General features: G+C 46.2%; 1 protein-coding gene across 1 annotated transcript in view; it reads left to right on the top strand.

The window, feature by feature from the left end:
* GAP43 (growth associated protein 43) overlaps positions 1 to 17,209 on the top strand; it is a 58,559-nt gene extending 41,350 nt beyond the window's left edge. Inside the window, exon 3 of the mRNA XM_051779699.1 lies at positions 11,217 to 17,209. Coding sequence (XP_051635659.1) covers positions 11,217 to 11,305 — 89 coding nt within the window. The 3' untranslated portion in view covers positions 11,306 to 17,209. The remainder of the gene's footprint in view (positions 1 to 11,216) is intronic.
* Positions 17,210 to 23,397: the final 6,188 nt, after the last annotated feature.

Genomic DNA, 23,397 nt, shown 5'->3' with positions numbered 1-23,397 from the left:
AATTCATTAACCGCCTGATTGAGTTGTTATTGTGAAAAGCCAATTAAACCGAGATGGCTACTGTGGGACAGTCACATTGGTTCGCTTGGTGCAGCACTAAGAGAATTCAAAGACTGGGAAGTCCCTCTCGAACTGGGAGAAATGGCTCTAAAAACCAGTTTAAAAATAAAAAAGGGGCAAATAAAAACCCCAACGAAAACCCCCAAGAACCCCCAAAAAACAAAAAACAAAACAAAACAAAAAAACCACCACCAGACCACCAAACTTGCCAGATTTGAATTAAAATCAGAATTACTGATGCTAGCTGCTGCCACCTTCACAGGGAAGAGTGGTGCTGGCAATAAGAGCACTCATGAACAGTTTTGCAGGTAGCTCCTTGCTTCCCTCATGCTGTGCAGCTTGGCTCTCTGAAAATGACCAGTGCCTGGCTCAGGGCTGCTCTACACTTCCTTTCCCCTAGAGGTGACCACTTACCGAGCAAGCATCACCACACAGCCCAACCTCCCATCTGAAGTCAAACTGTGACTTTTTACCTCCCAACCCTTAAGCCTTCTCATGGGTACCCCAAGGGATGAGGCTACAAACTGAGGAGGATCTGGCCTTTGCAGGATGATCTGGTGAAAGTGTCCACCTGCCCATCCAGTTTTGCAGGGCAGGTGCTGTGACCCCTAATCTTTCTGTCTGTGGAGGACTGTGATTAAACAGTCCCAGACAGGGGATTTCTAGAAGATAGGAGGCTTGTTCTGCACCAGTAATGCCACTTTGTGTTGTCTTGAAGTGGGGATTTCCCCACAAGTGCTCTTAGTTCCAAATGCCTCTCCATGTGTCTGGGCTCTCAAATCTCCTCCTGTTGAAATGAAAAGCAAAGGCTCCCAGGAGCTTCATTGGGTACAGCATGAAGCCTGAACTGCCTTCTAGAAAGCGGTGTCAGTGTTTCAGTGCCCATTCTGCATAAAACACATTTGAGATTCTAAGGGTGTGCACACCAGCTGTGCTTTTGAGAAATATTAGTAATATCTTTGATGCAAAGAGCTGGTGTTGTTGATGTTGCAACTGCTGTAGACAGTTATCAAGAAGATGGCTGTGGAAGGACGGACAACAGGCACTTAATTAATTTCAGAATCCAATTTACAGAGCCTTGGTGTATGATGATGGACAGAAACAAACTAATGATCTCTAAATGAAATTTCTCCTTCATTTAAACACAAAATGAGAGGATGGCAAAGGGAAGAAAAAGAGACATTTTATGTCCTCTCCTTGATTGTAATTCCCTGCCTTCAGCTAGATCAATATCATTTCTGCTGGAGATGGAGTCTGCCTCTGGTTTCCATGGCAATGTGGTTGTTGGAGGCTTGCAGGCTCCATGAATCCCCAATTTATCAGTCTTCTAGGCCTTAATAATGGAGACCGGCAGTCAGGCAGCTTATGAATGGCACATGTCTTTTGGGCTGGGGGAAGGGAGGCGGGAGCGTGGTTTGTAGTAGGGGCTGCAGCAATTTGTTTTCCTGCCACTGGCAGCTGAAGGGGGAGGAGTACAAGGGGAGGAGCAGTGCATTAATTCTGGATGCACTGAAGGAATTTCTAGACCATTTTGCTGCAATTATGGAAGATTTCCTCCTGTAGTTTCTTTTCTCTGGACAGCTTTGCCGGGGAAGGGGAGGAGAGCAGCCTCACAGCTGGTCCTGAGTAAGGAGGTGGGAGCTGTAGGTGGAGAACCCAAAGGCTCTATCACTCTGCATGTTTCCTTCCTCTTCTTAACCCTCTTTATTTCAGGATCAGCAGTGCGTGAATGCCAGCAGTCTGCCACAGCTTCAGGTTCATTTTTATCCCCCTACTGATCCTACCACAATTGCCAGGCTGATCAGCAGAGCTGTAAGATGGGCAGACCTCTGAGGACCTGATCTGTCTGTCAGACTTCTGTCACTTGCTGGGCTATTCTCTGTGCATCTGCTAGGCCTCTCCAAATCCAAACCTGCATCCCCAAATGCTGTGACTTTCCTCCCCTGAATTAATTACTTTTCTAGGAATGTCCTGGCTGTAGAACAATCGCTATCAGTCACTTCAATAAGGTTCAATTGGCCTGTATCTACTCAGGGTATTTTCATTTCTTCTTATCTTTCCTCTGATTTTCCCTCTATAATCTCAGAGGGTAGTCGCTCTGAAGAGGCTAAAGAATAAATGAGTGTGTCTTACAAAGACTTTGTTCTTCTGTCCCTTCACATGCTCTCTATTTCTCAGCCATCATCCAGAACTTAACCCAGCAAGGGAGAAAAGATGGGTGACTCAAAATAATGCAGTTGCATGAGATGGGGACATCCTGTTTTCCAACACATATGCCAAGAGCAGCTGTCAACTGTTATATTCCACAGCTGGAAGCAAGTTAAAACCTCTATTCAAGCTGTTTGAATCACAAGGTATTTAAGGAATTCAAAAGAGCACCCTTTCTGGTCTCCAGGACCTGTGTGAAATCAACATGGGCAGGGCAGGGGAGGAGAAGAGTAAAGAATATCTTATGGGTGATTTCTTCTTAGGTTTTCCGCAGGTGAAGTAATGAATGCTTTTCTTCTGCCTGCCTTCCTGTGATGGCTCGGGGAGTATTGCTGAGATTGCTGCACCTCCAGTTTTGGATTGAAATTAGGACTTCATGGAATTTCATAAACAACAGGCCCAAGGCATCACACCTCTGAAAGTGTGGCTGAGTGCAGAATGGCTGGTTGAGGTGCTGGAATGAAAAGCCAAGGTGACTCAGCCTCCTGGGTACATCACTGGCTTTTGTGTGACCATAGCCCAGTTCTTCATACTTTGCTTATTCTAAAATGCAAATAAAAGCCTTTTCTTTCTTCACTGGGGTGCCACAAGGATAAAATACCCCCATGATTGTGAGTTAGGCTATTGTTGAGGTGACGAACTCCATATAAATACTTACATTGCTGGCTGCCTGTAACATTCTGGGAAGGTTACAAGGGAGACAGCTCTTGATGTTCACGAAGGTGTGGGTTCATCCTAAATGTATGATCTGGATATTATATACTGTTATATCTTATAGGTCTGATACAAACTTGATATTGTATCTAAAAAGACTAGTACACTACCTTGCTGGAAAGTCAAGGAGTGGATAATGAAGAACTGTGATCCGAGTGTCTGCAGAGGCATCTTTGATTCTGGGTCACCTTTTGCAGGAGATGGAGGGGCTGGTAGCTTGGAATTGCTCCTGGAGGGAGCCTTTCTGGTTCATCAAGGCAGCTGAGCAACTGATTGTGCATCAGATCAACTCTGACTCCAGCTGATGGCTGGGGACACGCTGCACAAGTCACTTCCCATTTCTCCCCTTCAAGGTCCCTGGCTGTGAAGACCATGGAACATTGGTAGGAGTCTGCTGAGGTCACAGCACCTTTCTGCATGGTAGGAAGCCACTCAATACCAGTCTAAAACATCTGCCTCCAAGGCACTCTCATCTCCAAAGAGCTCTTTTACCTTGCCTTTGGCCACTGTACTACGCAGCCTTGCACTTGCCCACCACTTTCTGGTGCAATAAAGCATCCCCACAGAAGCATTGTGACAATTCACACTATTGGCCAGGTGGGAGTACCCTGTCCTCCCCGGAGCTGCCTTTGCTTGTAGCTGTCAGAGTGACTGAGAGTGGCATTGTTAAAGAAGATCTCACTGTCTGAAAACCAAACCACTCTGGTAGACTTGTTCCAACCCTAGCTAGATTGAAATTGCCAAGTTATAGGTACAGTACACGGGAAGTTTGGGACAAAAGTGCTGGTAATAGGCAGCAATAATTGAATAGTCAGAGGTATGACTGTCATTTTTCTCAGCCTCCAGGCCTGGCTGCATCCATGAATGTGGGAAGGAAATGGCAGTGGACGAAGGAAGAAGAGCCACTTCTTTCCCATTCTCCAGGGAGGAAAAATATTTGCAAATGTAGCTGTAACAGAGTTAACACCTCAAATTCACAAGGAACACCCTCCCTTTTCTCTCCCCACCCTCTTCCTCCATCTCTCCCATTTCTCTGGAGACCTCACTGCTCCCTCCTGTCAGCCAGAGTTGGGGAGTTTCCGTGGCAACCCGGCAGCTGGTGTCTAGACACTGTGAAAGATGCTTTGCATTGGAGCTGTGAGCCTGACTCCCCTCAGCACCCCTTCCCCACTGCTGCGCACCCTGAGTATCTCTCCCACCACTCCTTCCCTTTCCATCTACTATGCACATGGATGCCAATGCAGGGCTGGATTTCCACGGTGGTGCTAGAGGAAGAAAGGCACGAGGTGGGATGAGAGGGCGAGGAAATCCCTAAGCCACTGTCTCTTCAGCCTGACAAAGCGCAAAGGCATTTGGGGCGACAGAACTGGGGCTGGCTGTCCTCTGAGGATTCAGCAGGATCAGAAAAGGAGGCAGCTGTCCAAGCTTGGACTGAAGTTATCAGCCATGGGACTTGCAGAAGTTGTTTATTTTTCTCTCTGATGGAGCAACTGAGCCATTCATACATGGTTCTGAAACAAAGATGAGGTGGTCTAGGAATAGGAGGCTCAAGCTACCGCGTATTGTGGCCATATTAACTGTTTTGGTTTAACCTTAACAGTCTGCTTTGCCTGCTTCTTTCCCTGGACCTCCTGCCTGCTACTTGCACTGGGGACATTCCTCCCCATCACGCTGTTGCAGGGTTTGCCAAGGGTATGCAGATCTATCTCCCACGTGCCATGTGCCCACCAGGACCCCCAGGCCTCACAGGAACCAGGTGGTACCCTGGGTCTGTCTGTAGCAAGTGAGGTCTGGGAGAAGTCAATCCCCTGGACCAGACACAGTCACTTACCTGAAACATCCAATTTCTTAATTTCTCAGTGTTTTACTGGGGCAGTGTAAGTCTGCCAGTTTTCAGAAGCAGTGAGTGGGGAGGGCGTAGGATTTTAGCACTGCATATGACGCATCGTAGGGCTGACTGCAATGGGCTAACATGGATCAGGAAGAGAATTGTGTAAGCAACAGCTCTGAACCTGAAGTGTGTCTTGTTTCAGCAGTCTCAGACCTACCATCGTCTGCCTGGAATAGGCTTCTGGCTGGCTAGAAGGACAGATGGATTGGGACAGATGAATCAAGCTGTGAAGCCTGGATCCAAATCTGGATCCAAATGTCATTAAAACTAGGAGAGGCTTAGGTCAGGGATTTTAAATGGAGCCTTCCAGTGCTCCTTACCCTCCAAAAAAGAAAAGTCTCTAAACAGAGTCATCTCTGGGGCAGATGAGATCTCCTTAAAACAGGGCAGGAAGACCCAGATTAGTATTTGGAAGCAAAGTGAAGACCGGATGAGGAACAGATTTTCAGATCCATCTCTGCCTAAGCTGTAGTTGGCAAAGGACAGAGAAAGGAGGGAGCATGAAAAATGCTAGAGAAAGAGCAGTGTCTGCATAGATCTGGGCAGTACTTTAGCATGAATGCACAAGAGAGTTCTAGCTGCACAATCAATATCGGCAATAATTATGCAAACAGAGAGAGAGAGCAGCAAAAGCAAAATCCCTGCATCTGTATTAGAATCCCAGAGTGTTGTGCAATTTCTCTTCTCTTGGCGTTGGCTGTGGTAATTTAAAGATCTGCAGTGGAACAGAGACAAAAAGGAAAACAAAACCCAAGCCACCAGCCACAAAAGAAATGATCATCAGAGAGCTTGCTGCTACTATGGTCATAAGCTGATGACTGCTCTGATTTAATTAATCTTGGCAAGTCAGACAGGAGCTGGGCAGGTCCCAAGAGACAGTGTTTTACCCGGAAATCCACTCAACCTAATTTCACTAATGTAGGGCAGTGGAGGGACTTGGAGGGGAGCCTGCACACTCAGCCATTAGAGCACAGCGTAGGCAAAGGCAGCTGGAAGTACCACCATCCAACAAAACTGCTGCTTGCGTGCCTGCTTCAGCTTTACAGCAACCAGAGCTGCATATGTTCCAGGCGTTTGCTCCCCAGCAGGGCTCACAGACATGACTCTCACCCTTTCCAGGAAATAAATGGAGTGCTGAGGAGCAGGAACTCTCTAAGACCCTATTTCAGCAAGGATCCATAGTTCATTCCATATTACTACTCTTCCATGGGTAAGGCTGTTCCCTAGCAGGTGCCACCTGGAGCTGTAGGTATGAAGCATCTCTCTGACACAGGCCCCACAGCCAGGAAGCAAACACATATCAGCCTGTCCCACCATGCTGTTTTATCCCTTAAACAATTCTGCAGTCACAGCTTAAGGTTTATCTGAGGCTGCCCAAAATGTTTCTCAACTTGGCTGATCCATCCAGTGTGCTAGGTGGAAGTGAGATTGGTGGCAGCTCAGCTCACAGATGCTTGCCTCTTTGGCAAAATTATCCCATGCTATAGGATGATTTGGACTGCAGCGTAGCTTTCCAAAGACTTAAAAAAGCAAACTAAAATCTCAAAATTGTGTCAACGGGGATGGGACCACAGGACTGGAATAACCAGTAACAGTGCAAGTAATGACTGGTGTGCATTTAGACAACTGTAAGGGTGATGATTTTGAGCACAAACTAGGTGGGGTTTGTTGATGGTTTGGGTTTTGGGGTTTTTTTAGCTTTTTGACCTAACCATTCTTGCTTTATCCTTCAGGACTGAATTTCTTTTTGACCCCTCCTCAGGCTTGTTTTGCTTTATATTACAGCTCTGCCTCCCCTCCTGTTCTGTTTCATCCATGCGTGCACATCTTGAGTTCTCATTTTGTGAGTTTTGCTCCCTTTTGCTCTGTGGCTGGAATGCTCTAGGACAAATGTGGATGTCTCCACCTTCACTTGTTACAGATGTAGATGTTCCCAGGCTGCAACTCCTCTTGTCCTAAAGTAGGTATCTAAACAGGACAGGTTAATAGAGTCCTAGAAATGTGATGTTTATTTCCACTAATTAGAAGGGAAGGAGAGAGTAAGAAGATCAACTAGAGATGTCTCTGTGTACATCTGCAGTTAGGTGAGATGTCTATCCCCTTTGACCTCAATTTTCTCACTTCATGGTCTCACCATGAGCATATTGATGCTGCCCAAATCCAGACTCACCTGAAGAAAGAACTGACTGCTGTTTTGTCCCCTGCTTATTTTGTCTCTTGCGAGGACACGGGGGACTCTGATCTTGCAGAAGGAGATCTCACAATGTTCAGAAGGGAGGCAGCTTTAGATAGGTGGAAGTTTGGCTTCCCAGGATGAAATGCTTTTGTTTCTCTAGCAGGGGACAGCTTGAATTCTCATCTGCTTTTTTTTGTCAACAAAGTGCAAAGTGAATGTACAACACCAAGGCTGTGCAGTTCTGTCTGTATAATGGCATCTGTCCACTACAAACCCACAGGTGCAGCAGCCTAGAGTTCAAAAAACTGGATGATAAAGACTAGTATTGGATAAAAAGCAAAGTAAATAATATTCTCTCTGATGTATAGAATCCCCAGGATAGCTATCTACTAATCTCCCCAGGGATACCTTGCCCTCCTTTGCTGGGACACTGAAAACTAGGCTGGAGAAAACCCCAGAGAACAACACTGCAGAAATTGCCTGCATCAAACAAACTGGTGAGTCAGATAAACTGTCTCACTGCTTGTTGTGAATCAAAAACTGCTATTAACTTGACCTGATGTCAGTGGGTTTGTGATGCATTGCTCCCATTGCACAGAGCAAATCCTCTTCTTACTGACGTGGTTTAGCAGTGCCACAGCTTGAAATTTATTTTTTTTTGTGCTGAATTCTTTATTCTTCATGATATTGCTTCTTGCTAAATTTCATTACTATATAATAACACCAGGTTGCTTCTTTCCCCCCATCCCAGAAATCAATGAAATGCTGCTAAAGCTGCTAGGAAATAAGACATAGCTTAGCAGGGTACAGTAGTACATAGAGTATTTTCCCTTATTGCTTCAACACCATGCAAGAAAAAAGAGGGAGAGCGATTCACTGAATTTTGTATGATAAGTCCTATTCAAAAAGCTAGACTTATTACTTATACTTGTGATATCCACAGTCCATCATTTGGTTTGTATGATTCCTCTCTCTTGACTTGAATATGTGGTGAAGTGACTTTAAATTGTTCCTGCTGCTCCATAACCTCAGAGTCAGTCCAGGCTCTTTCATCCACAGCAGAAATCAGTGCAGTTTCTGGGCTGCTTCAGCAGAGTGTCATCTGCCTGCTGCTGTCTGCTCCCCAAAGAAGAGTAATGGAGACAGTGAGGCACCTTTGTGCAGTTCCTCTGCCAGCCAGGGATCTCTAGGCGCCACGGGCACTCCCTGGAAATCAGATTTGCCACTGTGGTGAGTTAACAGGGAACAAAACATGGCAGGAAACTGTGTTTAAACCTGCCTGCTTATTAAGCAAGAACAGCACGGAAACACTGTGATGTACCCCACAGCACCGAGGTTGCCAGCTCCCTCACTTTGAATGTGACCAGATTTCCTGCCCATCCCTCCAGGACAACTGTCAAGAGCTTACTAGTGTAGGAGCAGGACCACACTTTCAGCTGCTGATGCAACAGGGGCATCTGTGTGGCTTAGTGGTTCGTATGTCTTGGCCAAGGCACTCGGCAGCACAGCAGGTGTGCAGGACCCCCCAGTGTCTGTCTGTCCCTGTGCTTGCTGCGTTACGGGCCCGTCTATTGTGCTGTGCTAAAGGAGGCTGTGGGACTGCTGGCTAAAACCTGTGCATATTTTCAGTAGGAAGATACAAAAAGTTTTAAACACAATGAAATACAGTGTCAGGGCTTGTGTTCCTGAAGCCACATTACCTATTCTTTGATGCTCTTTTGCTTATCTTGCACATGTTGAAAAAAAACAGAAATTCTACTTTACTAGGATCTGCCTGTCAGGGCTTTATAAGAAACTAGGCTTTGCTGCTGGCTAACAATAGTCTTTTGGCTCAAATTTAAGGGTAGATTGGTTGTGCATTGGGACTCTACTCTTAACTTCATAATTCAACGTCTCCTCTATGAATGTCTTGGAGAAGAGCAGGATTAAAAGGACTCCCCTCCCTCCCAGGGATCAAGTCATTCAGGAAAATTAAAAAAATTAAAAATTAACCCAAGCTGGCCTGCTTTGCCTTACAGTGATACTTGCATCCCATTTTAATCAGTAGCCTATTTTGTCTTTGATCTGTTGTGGTAGCTGTACCAGATGCAGATGGAGTCCCTGAATAGGATTTTGTTTAGCTGTTCAGTATCAAGGGAAGGAAAGTCCACAGATGTTTTTGCTGACAGAGGTTTTGCAGGTGCAGTGGTTCAGGCCATTGGGATGTTCCCACAGAATTTTTTACCTTTTGGAAAATCAGCAGTCATAGTTTACTAAGATAAAAATTATATGAAGGTACAGAAGTAGTCTTTAATGAAGATGATTCAGGGTGGGAAGTTACACACATCTCAGAGGTGATTCATAAGGAAGTGGTGCCTAGGAACATATTGAAAAGCTAGGCTAAGAGCAGAGGGGGAGTGGGAAGCAGAAATGCACCTACTGCTAGTATTGGAAGCAAATACAAGTCTGCCATCTGATGGCATCAAATGGACCAGGCCAATATGCACGAATGGTGTCAGTAAGGAAAATTTCACATCCCAATTAGCATTCTTGCTGAAGCTAAACATGAGTATGAGGATGCTAATCCTCACAAACTAAACACTGGCAAGTGCACATCTGTATTGTTAATCTGGCAGCACAGACCATGCTGTGATTTTTGCATACGCCAACTAGCTTTGCCCCAGACAGGTCCCAGACACAGCCACCCCATTCTGGAGGATAAGAGAGTTTTGCATTATGGACATAAGCTGTGTGGTGCCAGCTGGCCTCGGGGCCGGGGAGCAGTCCCTGGCCCATTTCATTTGCTGGTGCTTTGTAATCTGATAGCTCATCAGAGAAGCCAGGAACTATCCAGGGACCCCACAGTCCTCTCTGAATTACCACTGGAGATACAGTGATGCTACAGAGGTATGTCGAGTGCCATCAATTCAGGTTTGTGTCATACCAATGACATGTGGTCTGTCCCACACCACCCAACCCATCAGCACTGATTTCTTTTCCCTGTTCTTTATGCCAAGTGTGGAGTGATGCTGTCTGCTTGACCTCTCCATGGGCTGTGTGTATGTGTGTGGGAGGGGGAGTCCGTGAGAAATGGGGAGAAATGGTGATGCAGCAGACCAGCCACTCCGGTGCACTAAGACCCTTGTGCTTTATTCTGCCTTACAGCCCTGCAGCCCTGGGTCAACCATCACTTTGTCCTGTAAAAGCAATCCACACAGTGCACGGACTGTTTCTCAAAGAGGCCAGAGAACACGTTAGTGTACCCTGATCTGAACATAGTGAGAGCTGGTCAGTAGAAACTCAGGGGTAATTAAATCTCTCATGCTGCAGTGAAGGAGACGGTGTCTCAGGCTAAATGAACCCAACAGTGAGATTACTCCAGCTTGAGGGGCACTCCTTTCGTTTGCCTTGTTCCTCTCGGCTGCCTCTGCCTTCCCCTGGGTTCTGATCCTCTGTCTAGTTCTTTGTGGGATTGTTCCTAGCATTAGTTTTAACTTCTTACGTGAATGGTGTGCCAGAACAAGGTGTCTGATTGACAGGCAACTCAGCCTCCAGTTACACTCACTGCTTCCCCCCAGGGCAGCTTTGCTTTTGAAAGGAGAGCTCAGAAAAGTGGAGAGATGTGGCAACCTCCTGGATGAAGGCTCCAATTCTTGAAGGCTAGAGACATTTCTCTAGATCCTCGTTCAGTGTGACAGAAGTCCGAGTTACAGGTTACTAAATTTTTCCCTCTGGCTCTTGCAGGCTTCAAGTGTTTATAAGAGTTTATTCTTTGTGACCTCTTTAAGTCTTGGCTGTAATTAAGGGACAACAATTCAGCAGTAGTTGGTGCAGTTAGTGGGTTCCATAAAAAGGTGTGTGATCCAGTCGGTAAGCCAAGAGCCTAATAAGTGCATCTGATGACATGAACAGTGGTTGCCTGGCACATCAGCAGCAAGCAAGGCAGCTCCTTCCAGTTGCACATGCTTTTTGGCTGAAGGTGTTTTGTGAGAGCTACACACTTGCCTGCTGTGCTGGACCCTGGTATGTTCTTTCTGTGCTGCAGAAATGCCAGGGACTTTGAGACCTGGGTCACTTTGGGGAGAGAGAAGTCTGAAGCCATGCAGTCCATTATGCAGTGGCTGTGTGCACATGCAGGATGTTCTAGATCATGGCTGACTAACCCTGGACCATCTCTTTCCCCACTAGATGCTGTAGAAGAAACCAAACCTACTGAAAGTGCCCAGCAGGAAGAGGTGAAAGAAGAAGAGAGCAAGGCGGACCAAGAAAATGCCTGAACATTAAGAAATGACTCCCCATTGCCCCTCCCTCCCTCCCCCTATCCTCTATCCTTCCTTCCCACCCCAATCTTGATCTCCCCCCTTCCTGCTCACATCTGTGAGCCTGTCTGTCCCTCTCCCACTCCCACTTAAACCCTTTTTCTCTCTGTGTGGCAAACATTTAAAGAAAAAAAAAAGCAGGAAAAATCCCAGTCAAACAGTGTGGCTTAAACATTTCTTTGTTTCTTGGTGTTGTTATGGCGAGTTTTTGGTAATGATGATCCAATCATTTTGGGAAAATTCTTGCACTGTATCAGAGTTCTTTGACCTGGCGCGTGCGTGTGTCTGTCTGCCCACTGCGAGCGCGCTCTCTCTCTCTCTCTCCTCTCCCTCTCCTCTCTCTCTCTTCTCCAAGTGTGTGTGTGTGCAATGTTACGTTCATCCGAGGAGTCCAGACTTACTGAGTGAGTTAAAACAAAAGAGGGAAAATAATTCTTTTCTTCCTTTTTCAATGTGATGGAATGAACGAAAGAAAAAAAAAAAACAAAGACCCAACACTACAAACAAATGAAGGAAAAAGAATACTAAACCCCAGTTTGTTTTCAGAACTAAAACAACAACAACTAAAAAATGTGCCAATTAGCATAATGCTTGGCTCCAGGCTCCTTTTTCAAACTGAAAATAATTCTAATAAATGAGAATAATGATCATTAATACCACCGTGTCGCATTTCTATGCTGCTGTACATCCTGCTGACCTGTGGTCTCTGGTTGGCCACTTCTTGCGTGGTCCAGCTGTGCTTCTTGGCCACCAGTCAGTGACTGACTGCTCTCCCTGGCACTGCTGAGGGGATTTTTAAGGGGAGCAGGCTTGGATTTTGAGCGAGATGTTAGCACTGACTAACATAAATAACGAAAGTCGCAAAATCAGTTTTTAGGAAAGAACATGATAAGTGGCTCTCTAGGAGACCTCTAGGCCCTGATTTGGAAAACTGTGGTGACCTTGGAGAGATGAGCCTGCAAAGGGACCTGCTTTGATCCATGCTGAAGGTCTGACCCCTGCCAAGGGGTGCACCAAGGGCCATGAGGGAACAGGGTCCTGGGGCCTGAGCTTCCCCCGGCAGCAGGATAATGGTCACCCCTTTGGGCTAGAGTTGGAAAAGTCACTGCATAGCATAGTGTGGCCTTCCAAAAGTGTTCTATTTGGCAAAATAAATTGGGCCAATGCATTGAATAAATAGGCACATGGGCAGGATGAGGTCTGGTGGTGTAAGAGCCAGTCAACAGCACTTTGAGAAATACCTATTCCTGCTCCCTGGTGAACTCCAGGATGGTTCACTCAGCTCTAGCAAAGAAGTTTTTAGCTGTCATTTATGGCCAGGGCAGAGCACCGCGTCCTAAATCTCCACCACTGCTTTCCACAGGGTGTGTGATGTTCCCTGGTGCATGTCTGCCTGTCCCAGTGGAGGACTGACAGATGCCAAACCGTAAGCCTGCGCAACCATCTGGGTCTGCTGCTCTGTTTATGAGCTGTGAGAGTGAACAGTTAAAATATATTTAGTAATAACTGGACTTTAATAAAAGCCCACTTATTGGCTGTTATTGCTCTGTCACTGCCCTGATTATGATCATGTACTTTCCCACCAGCTCTTGCATGATTTCCTGGCTGCATTGGCAGTCACAGCCAGCAAACCCTGCAGTGTTACTCTGTGATGCTGCAGGGCCATGATTAAATTGCCCTCACAGCAGTAACACCAAAAAGATGATTATGCTGACAGCTCCAATATCCCTTGGTGGCTGATGCCTCTTGGAGTGGCAGCTCCATGGCCTTCAGAGGGGGCTGGCTGGCCCTCCCTGCCCTACTCGTTTGTTCTCCTCCATCTCTTTTTTGGAAACAGGGAGAAAAGATGAACAGAGTCTCCTCAGAAATGATCGCTTTGAACGTAGCCTGCTCACTGCAAGTGCCATCAAAACACGTCAGGATTCATTTAGATGTGCTTCCTGGCATTGTGTAGAAATAAGAGAGAGAGAGAGAGACTGGGAATATTTTTTAAAAGAGAGGGAAAGAGAGAGTGGGAGAGAGATTGGACAGAGAGTTTTAAAAACAGGGATTAGAGAGAGGAGGGGGGGGAAGATTTCTGAGTGGATAGATGGATGATAGGGAGAGAGAGGGGAGTATAGCTAGAGAAAGAAAGATTAGAGTGAAAAAGATGAGAGAGAGACAGGAAGAAATTAGATAATATGGAGCAATAGATGATTGATAGAGATAGTGAAACGTAGCTAGCTAAAGTAGATTAGACAGACTAAATAAGTAGAAAGATGGGCTGACTGACAGATAGGTATTGTGTCATACTTCATAAATGATATATATGCTAATATTCCCATGTCATGATGGGTGGTAAACCCTGAGACACCTTCCAGCCTGACCTCAATTCAGCAAATGTAGCGCAGACATCAGGCATTGCTTGGACCGTATGTCAGGTCTCACCACCCCGCCCGTTTTCTGCTGCAACAGCAGCAGGGGTGTGGATGGTGTCTGGGGAGGGAGAGGGCTCTGACGGACACGGGGGGCTGAGGCATAGGGAGGAGAGGTGTAGAGTATGTTTGCTGTTCGTAGCACACAAGGTGCCCAGCCCAGCTCAGACATTGCAGAAACCCCGTGTCTCTAGCACTGAGTTGAGAGAACTGAGGTTCAGCTCTCAGGATTTGTGGGAGAGGTGTTTGGGAGGAGGCAGGAAGGAGAGAGCACAGTTTTTGTTTGGCCTTATTTCCTGTCATGACCATTTACAACAGTTTTCTTAAGGACTGTCTTGCCTGTTTCCTCAAAGACCATGTGGTCTCCCTGCTCTTCTGACTTCGGATGCCAAATTTTTCGTTTTGCCTCCAGTTTGCTATTACTATTTTTAACTTTATAAGGAAATGAAAACTGCCTCTCATGTCTTCCTGGACATAGGCCTTCCTCCCTCCTCAAAAAATTAAAAAACTTTCTCTCCCCAGGGATGTTTTATCTTTGTATTTCGCATGTTGCCTCCCCCTTGGCTGATGGTTGGGGCATCGCGCGTGTTTTGTCACCGTTCGTAAGAACATACTTTGCCATGTTGCTTAGAGAACAAAGGGTTGGGTTTTGTGTTTTGGTTTTTCCCCTCCCACAAAGAAAATGGGGTATGTGGTTACCAACTGCAAACCGAAATAATTTAAATAATAATTCCTCTCCCTTGGTTCCAGTCTAAAATTTCTAGCTGTAACCAAGCACCCCCTATCTTTCTTATTGTACCGTGTCCTGATCCTGCCAGAGAGTCAGGGCAAAGAGAGCGTGAGAGAGAACACAGAGACAAACCCTGCCTTGAGCAGGCAGTGGTTTAATGTGTAATACACAAGATTTGTATAGGAAGCTGGGCTGTCTTCAGGGTACAGGAAGAGAGCAGAGAAAAGCATTTGGATTTCCTTGAGTTGCCTCCTCAGTCAGATTTTCAAAGGCTAAAAGGAAACAGCATGAAGGATGTAGCATGGGATGGAAACTGGAAAGAGAACAAGGGTATTTGAGGAACGATTTTTCTAGCAAAATATCAAACGAGCTGAGAGCAGCAGAAGAGGCAGGAGGTCCCAGAAGTAAAGAGTGGAGCAAAGAGTAATCAGCAGAGTAGTTGAAGCTTTTCTACTAGTCCTGATGTGACAACCAACAGTAATTCCCCAGGGAATATATATCTCATTCTCTCTCCCTGAAGAGAATATAACTTTGCCTGGAGGTGTCTGTGGTTGTTATTTTATGTATGGAAAGGGAAGGGCATGTCAGAGTGACTCACACTGGGAATATTGTACCTGACCTCACCGTGCAGTGCTGTGGAAATTCAGGGTCCAAGAGGGGCTTTTTCCATGCCTCTGTAGTAAGACACGCTAGTGACCCACAGCTATACTGAATGCTCGTACCAGCTGTAGGCCAGCTCTTGACATTTCACTACATTTCACTAGACTAAGCCTTGGAAAAGTGAAAAAAAATTTCAACATAACCCCCACCTCCCATCAATGCAGTAGATCGTTCGCATGGATTTGGTCTGCTTTGCAATGCTTGTGGCATCCTGACTATCTGCACTGATAGCATATAAAACCCCACAACCCTTGCAGTAGTTGCATCAGCCAAGGAGCTTCCCAATGAGCCACATTCCAAAGGGAGGGGAAGGGCATTCTGCTAAGATCCCTTCAGACCCAGTGTTTTCCAACCCTAAACCCTAATGCAGCCCCATGAGAGGCCTTAGCTAGAAGTAACTCACCTGTGGTGACCACATAAACACCGTAGCTTGGGAAATGTGTTACTCTAGGTGAAAGAAATGGCCATGACTGAAAGAGAGGGATTTAGAAAAAAAAGGAAAGAAGAAAAAAAGGAAGAGGGAGTTCATAGCAAACTCCCCATGAGAGTTATTTCTTTTTTCTTGTGGTCTCCAAACAGCAAACTAGCACTTGAGACTTTTTGTCTGGTGTTTGTCATAGATGTTTTCGGAAGGAAATGGAGTGGCTGTGGTTTGCAGAGGTGGAGGGAAGGGTTTGAATGAATGTTTTTGTGGTCCCTCTTGGCTAAGAAGTCCGCTCGGTGGTCACCTGCAGCTCAGCGATGCCAGAAGTGGCGTTGGGGGTCCTCTTCCAGGCCTGTGCTCAGATTCCCTGCTTTTCCGCATTGCCACATTAGCACTTTCACTGGATATTTAGAGCACCTCAGGACTGGTTCTCCTCTCGCTCACACCGGGGTAACTCAGGAGTCGCTCCACTGGAACCAGTGGTGTTAATCTGGTGTGAAAATAGTGCGAGAGGAGGATTCAACTCCTCGGGGGGTAATTTCCAGGTCCCCGAGGGGGAAAAAAAATCAATGGGAGTTACATGTCTAACTGCCACTTGTGCCTGTGAAAGTCTGCCCCTTATCTACCTATATGTATATAGGGTACAGTTTTCAGAATAACCTAAGTGACATGGGCACTTGAGAGCACACATTTCACTGGCTTTCAAAGAGATGCAAGTTCCTAAGGCCCAGATGCTGAAGGATGTCCAAACTCCTCTCTGCAGTGCATTTGGGGGTCTCAGGCCTGAAATTCTCCAGTCATTTCCCAAAGTGGAGCTGAAGATCATGAGTCATTTAGGTGGTTCTGAAAGCGCTACCCTCTATCCATTTTTCAGGGTGTTGATCTCAGGTCATGTGCGAGCCTGCATTCTTACCTACAATGCTTTATTACTACATTCCTCTGTTGAGCAATATTTGAAAGAAGAGGTGAAGGTTGAGATTTGCAGAACAGGCTAGTGACCCCAGTGGCTCACGTCTGGAGTGCCCAACTTGAGAGACACCTCACTGGGGTCCAAGCCACAGGTCCCCTGTATGCTCTGAACATCAAGATTCATGTATTACACACCCAGAACCACTGGCCACTTCCAAAAAAATAAATCCCAGCCTGAGACCTAGACTACTCTCACAAAAGAAAATCCCAGGTGAACCGTTCACTCAATAGCTTGGTTTTTCTGCTCATGCCTGTTCCCAATGAATAAAACACATCCCTGTGCATCACCTAAGCCCTATTTTGAGGAGTTACACTGGCATACAGCTGAAGTAACACAGTAGTAAATCGGGGCCTGAAGAAGGTGGCTACAGCCTAGAGAATATCAAGAACTGTGACGTGTCTGGAAGCTAATAAGAGCAGAACTTGACGATTAGAGCGGCCCATTTCCGATGCTCTTGTGTGAGGATCTGGAAAGAGTCTCTCACTCATTGTACTTGTGCATTATGAATGTGTCCATCTGCAGAGATCTAATGTACACATATGTCCTGAATATTGTCCTAAGGTTGCAAGCTTCAAAAATGAGCAGAAAACATTCCCGAGAAGTGAGAATAATACAGATGTCTGTATTTGAAAAATTGGTTCAAATAAAGTCTCTCACTTATAGATATGTGTAGTTGCGTGCAATTATTTGCTCCTGGAACAGAAATTTCTCCCTTGTGTAGGATTTCAGTGCTTTTACAAAAAAATCTCATTCCGGTCTCCCTTGACCTTCTCAGTCAAGTCCTACTACTGTGGAAAGAAATGCCTTCTACTTATTCTGTCTGGGTGAAAAGCTATGTTAAAATGAAATGGTGAGGTAAAAGGCCTGGTATGTTTTTACTCCGCTCAATATCCATTGAGGTAGAGGATATAGGCCTGATGGAAGTTGTGGTCTCCTGTGCAAATTTCTGAGTATTTATATAAAATGACACAGATATCCCCACAGAGGCTCTTGACCCCAGAAAGACTGGCCTATAGCTGGCTGGGTAGTGCCTAAAAACCAGGCTGAACTGAGAAAAGCTTTCCTTTGGCACCATGGAGCTGCAAAATGTCCACAACCATATCTGGGCCTGGGATGTTCCAACTCAGGGAATTTGCTTGGGTGTAGAAATGGGAATGTGGGTCACTATCCAGTAATGTTTAAGAAAAAATGAGTACAAAATGGAATAATTTATTTTTTATTTTATTTTTAGACAACTTCAAAATCACAGAATTGTTAGGGTTGGAAGGGACCTCTGGGGATCATCTAGTCCACCCTGCCTGCCAAGGCAGGGTCAACTGTAGCAGCTGACACAGGATCTCGTCCAGGAGGGTTTTGAATGTCTCCAGACAGGGAGACTCCACGACCTCCCTGGGCTCTCTGTTCCAGTGCTCTGCCACTCTCAATGCAAAGAAGTGAGGCAACCTTGTGCAAGCGTACGTAAAGGTATCAAATTCCTCATCGCATTTAAATCTTCAGTAGTTGACTGGGAAACTCCAGAAATTTTTGATATAGAAACATATATTTCAACACCTAAGAAGTCCCACCAAGTTATTTTCCTCAGTATCAGCTTTGTGCCAAGTGCAATGAAATATGAACAGAGCAGCAATTGCTTCCCAAGCTGTGCTATGCTGCTGACTTAATGCTGTGCTGTATCTGTCAGCAGCTCAAGAGCAGAGCTGAAATCAAGCATTTTGATCACATCCATTCATCCCAGGAAGCTTTGCAGCCACTATTTAGAAATCACTTGCAACTCATCTCTGAAATACAGCAGCTGGCTTAGCAAGGGCATAGGAAAATTCATGATGAGGCTCCAAGGAACTGCCTGGGAAACAGAGCAGACCTCAGCACCTCACATGGGTTCTGGACAAAGTGCCAATTTACAAATGACACAATTAGATGTCTGTATTCTTGCATGTAATCATCAGTTGCCTCATGGCTTCTCCAAAAAAGGCGTGGATTCCATCTTGTGTGCAAACAAATATTTAACATTCAAAATCAAGTGGTTTCAATTAGCCTCATCACTAGATTGCAGAGCTCAACCCTGGCAGATTGACTTTGCTTCTGTGGGGCAAAACATCTGTAAAGGGGCAGTCAAGGACCTCTCTCCAAGTAAATGGTTGTCTTGAGGTAGCAAGGCTGTCTTGCACTCTGTTATCTGCTACACAGAGGAGAGGCAGGGCAAGAGGCTGAACAGTTGTCCCATGGGACGTGTGTCAGCTGAAACACTCAGCCTAATGTAAATCTCCACCAGAGACTTTCTAACCAGGCACACAAAGCTCATTTTGCATGATTTCCAGTGTCACACTCTTGCCACTGTGAGATAGAAATAAACTTTCTGCTTGAACTGTAGAAAATGACACATGACTCACCTTGCGTGTTCAACCCCCCCAGTTGCCTCTCTGCCAAGGTGAACTCCCTTCAGATATCTTCCCACATTCATGGACCACACCGACAGCCTTTCCCCAGCCTATGAGATATGTGCAAGCGACATGTTTCCTGCTCCTGTAGTGATCCCCTGTCATAGGAGAGCGACTGGGCTGGGGAACACTTCCTCTCCTTGGGGAAACTGCAACAGAAATTTCTGGTTTTTCTGGTTTTTGAGAATGCCAACAGCTTCGTGGCAAACTTACCACCTTCACTGCTCTACTGAGGTCACAGGCAAAAGACCAGTGTTTCTCAGTCACTCAAATTTCTAAGTCTGCTTTCCTTTACCCAGCAGGGAACATGAAGCACTCTGTTACATTTACAGTCTCCTAATCTGCCACACTTTGCCCTGTTTTACCATTGAATGCGGAGCTGGCATCCAGTCTGACAGAAAATGTTCCCTTGTTGAAGATGATCAAAAAAAGCCAAAAGAGAATTTATGCACTTCGGTGCCTAAGATCACTTTTTTTAATTAAAAATGAAACAATTTTTCTCCATGTAGGGCCATTTTTCTATATTAAAGAGGAAATAATTTTCATCTAGCTTTGCATGGAATGGTGAACATGAACAATAAGAGAGACAAGGAAGTAACAGCCCAGTTCTCTCAGAGGAACACCACTGACTCTGTAGCTGAGAGGCAGGGTTTGCAGAGATGTGGTAGCTTGTACAAGACAGTGCCATAGCTGCAGAAACAGGCTTGGGGTACTTGAGCCTCTGCAAATGCACCAGCCTACAACACAATGTACAAGCTGGGTACAGGGAAAAAGGCACTGCTTAATTTAATTATGGTAGTTGATTAAGCAAGTTATGAGTAAAATGTAATTATCACTTCAGGAGCAGTGGGTGGATGCTAAGCCAAGAGAAAGACAAGGTTCATTTCTGTGGTGCAAGAGAGGAGTGGTACAGGTCATCGCTGGCTGGATAACAAGGAAGGGTTAATTGGGGTGAACTGAAAACTGTTGGTGAGGTCTCTCTCTGCTTTTTTTTGTCTTGAGACAGTCATGTTCTGAAGGGTTTTGTGGCCATCCTCAGGACCCTGACCCAGAGAGGGTAAAACAGTTTCTCTCACTGGAGGAGAGGTCTAATGGAGAGGGTTCTGTATTCCCCCTCTACACTGGGTTTGTCTATTCTTGGCCATTTAGTCAGCCTGCAGCTTAAGTTTCAATGAGCCTCAGTCAATCCCTGTCTGTGCAGCAGCTCATTTCTAAGTGTGGAGATGATTTCACTGTGGATGCTGTGGGGCAAAGTCTTCTTCATTGTGTTTGCCCACGGCCTCAGCCTTTCCTTCTTGGGTCTCTTTCATTTTGAGGCAGACCTGAGCAATTTAGGAAAAGCACAGTGAAAGCTAAGAAACTGCCACATTTAGTGGTGGTCTAAGAGGGTGCTGGTGTCTAACAGGGGAGACACTGGTGCCTTTGGATATGGAGGACTGATGTTCCTGGAAACCATGGAGAAGACATCTATGAGGAGCAGCCCTGTGAGTGATGACAGGTCACCTTCTCTAAAAGTCACTTAAAGACCAAAAGTCAGTTCCTGGTTAAATGCCAGCACCCAGCAAAGGGGTGGAGCAGTTTCTGTGTGCTGGCACTTTGGCTTCCTTGACCTCACCATTTCCCAGGGGCAAAGAGAGAGGAGACCTACACAGCTGTGGACTGTCTCCCTCGGGCTCCTCTCTGGGCACGACAGCCAAGCCTGGTGCCAGACACCCCACATGGCATGTCTGGGAGTTGGGGCTGGAAGAACAGAGTGCAATGCAAGGTGAGTGGTCTTGAAAAACCTCGCATGCTGACTGGTCTCTAGGAAAAAGTCAAACACGCCAAGGGCATCACCAACCCATCTCACATCCACGGGAAGGGTTCAGCTCGCTAGCTCCCATGTAGCACCAGTGCCTGGACTGTGGCAGGATGCTGGTGGCTGGGAAGGGCTGGCTCTGCCTGCCCATGGCAGGACAGCCATGCTGCTGGACTGTTGGCATGTTCTGCATCCCAGCTCCGTGCTGGCGGAGAGACCATTAATAAGACTTTCCAGCCTGTCACTTCCATGCTGAATCCTTTGAAAGCTGCACTCCTCTGGGCCCATTAGAGGGAGGAACTGTCTCTGTTGAAACATATGGGGCTGTCAGGCTCTGTCTGTTGCTCTGAAAGCTGCCGCCACTCTGGCTGTTAGCTGACGGGGGTGGGTAGCAGCCGTCTTGAGGAGGCTGTGATGAGGATGGGGGCTTGGTAAGGGGCTGGGGAAAGATGGCAGGTGAGCTGGGAGGGAAGCTGGTAAACAGTGTGCTGGTAGTGTACTGGTAGCTGATGGGTTGCTGTAGGACGCTGGGATGCTGGTCAGCTCAAAGGGAATCTGGCATGTTATGGGCTTGATAGGGGGAAGAGGACAACTGGAGTAAGCTGAGTGATGAATATCAGGTAGGCATGTAGGGGTAGGCTGAGGCAGCAGGAGATATGGCTGACAGCAGAGTTGTTTGGGCTTGTCTGGGGAAGGAGAGCATGGCAGCAGTGCTGGGTGACTCAATGGGGACACTGGAAAAGGGAGACTTTGGAAAGCATCATGCAGTCACATGGTGCTGGAGTTTCTTATTAACCAGCACACCCGCCCCTCAGCTCCATTTGTAGAGACTGAAGAGGATTTAATGGAGTCACTTGACTTTTTGCTCTGAAATATTCATAGGTTTTAGCAGTCCATTTCATGCTCACCTCCTTCTCCATTAGCGAGCATCGAAGAGGGACTGGGTGGAAAGTAGGCTGCTGTGGTGCTGGGGAGACAGATAAAGCGACCTGTGTCTCTGACCAGGGACCACTGGGAAGCAACCCGCCCCTGGGCTGCTCCCTGTCCCTCTCAGTAGGTCTGCAAAATGACTTTGAAATGAGCCCTGGGCAGCATGCACAAGGTGGTGATTAATACAGTGGGAAAGGAAGGAAACCAATTAAGTAGACAGTGCTGTGTGGAGCTGCTGCCCCCAACCCTGTCACACAGATAAACCTTTGTCTGTCTCCCTGCCCATCTTCATAATTTGCAAGGCCAGGAGCTCTGTAAGAATTGCACAGGCTGACAAAAATGCCTAGAGGCAATTAGTTTCCTCTTTGCCTTGGCACTAATGCTGTACTAGGATACAGGGAAAGTCCAGAGCTTCAGTGAGACAGTACAGAAGCATGTTGGATTTTGGATGCCCTGTCTGCAGTACTTGATACAGCAAGGATTCGTCTGGGAAGTGTGAAGGAAGGGTGTAATAAATAGTGCCATTTCACTCTGCTGTATGAAATGTCCAAGAAGATCAGGGCAGGCGGGATATCGGAACATTTTCCAAACCTGTTGGATTCCTGTTAAATCAGACCTCTAATAGTCTAACTAACTGATATGGCCCCACCAAAGTCTAGAACGAAATAAGATTCTAGTGAAAGTTGTCCCTGCCCAGAGCAGGGGAGTTGGAACTAGACAATCTTTAAAATCTCTTCCATCCCAAGCCATTCTATGATTCAGTGATTTTGGAGGTGGAGAGAAATACAAGTGTCTCTGCTCCAGAGTCAAACCTTTTGTGTGTCTGTGTAGCAGTCACATGCCTAAAGCTTGTAGTTGAAAGTCCTGAATAAATTTTTATCAAAGACTCCATGGACAAGAGTAAGGCCTGGATAATGCCCGATGAGAACAGTCTAGTCTTCCACCAGTGATAGATATCACAGTAAAAAGTACAAGAGATCACAGAATCACAGAATATGCCAAGTTGGAAGGGATCCACAATGATCATGAAGTCCAATTCCTGGCCCTGCACAGGGCCAATCCCCAAGAATCATACTACGTGCCTGAGAGTATAATCCAAACACTTCTTGAACTCTGTTAGGCTTGGTGCTGTGACCACTTCCCTGGGGATCCTGTTCCAGTGCCGAACCACCCTCTGAGTGAAGAACCTCTTTCTAATCTCTGGATTTTGAATAATAGTTCACCTTCTGGGCATGAGTTTCTCAACAAGGGGCTCTCAAGTTCACTTGGCTTCTCTCTGCATTGTTACTGTGATGAACAAGAAGAGTAAAATCTTCATGCTAGTGAGTTGTTCATTCTGGATGACAGAAACTGAAAGCAGGATTAGGAGTGTACAAATTGCTGTGGTTCCTCCCTGCTGGATTAAAACCCAAAGCAAAGTCACAGATGCAACAGCACCTATTTATTCTTACTCTCAAAACACTTATCAGGCTGCTTCCCCTTCCCTCCCATGCACACAAACACACACACACACACACACACACATGTGCTCACGTGTGTCCTGGGAATTAGATGTTTATGCAAGTATTTACAGGATGTTCCACATCTCTCTGAAATGATAATCAGCATGCCCAGAATCAGCTTAATTACTAAGCATTCATCATACGCCCACAGGATCTTTCTCAGCAGCTCCATGCAGCATCTCTA

The sequence above is a fragment of the Manacus candei genome, unplaced genomic scaffold (assembly GCF_025592945.1).
Source record: "Manacus candei isolate 608988 ecotype Guabito, Panama unplaced genomic scaffold, ASM2559294v1 h1tg000014l, whole genome shotgun sequence".
NCBI classification, from domain to species: Eukaryota; Metazoa; Chordata; class Aves; order Passeriformes; family Pipridae; genus Manacus; species Manacus candei.
Note: the sequence above shows the minus strand (reverse complement) of the source record. Positions and strands in the feature narration are given on the sequence as shown.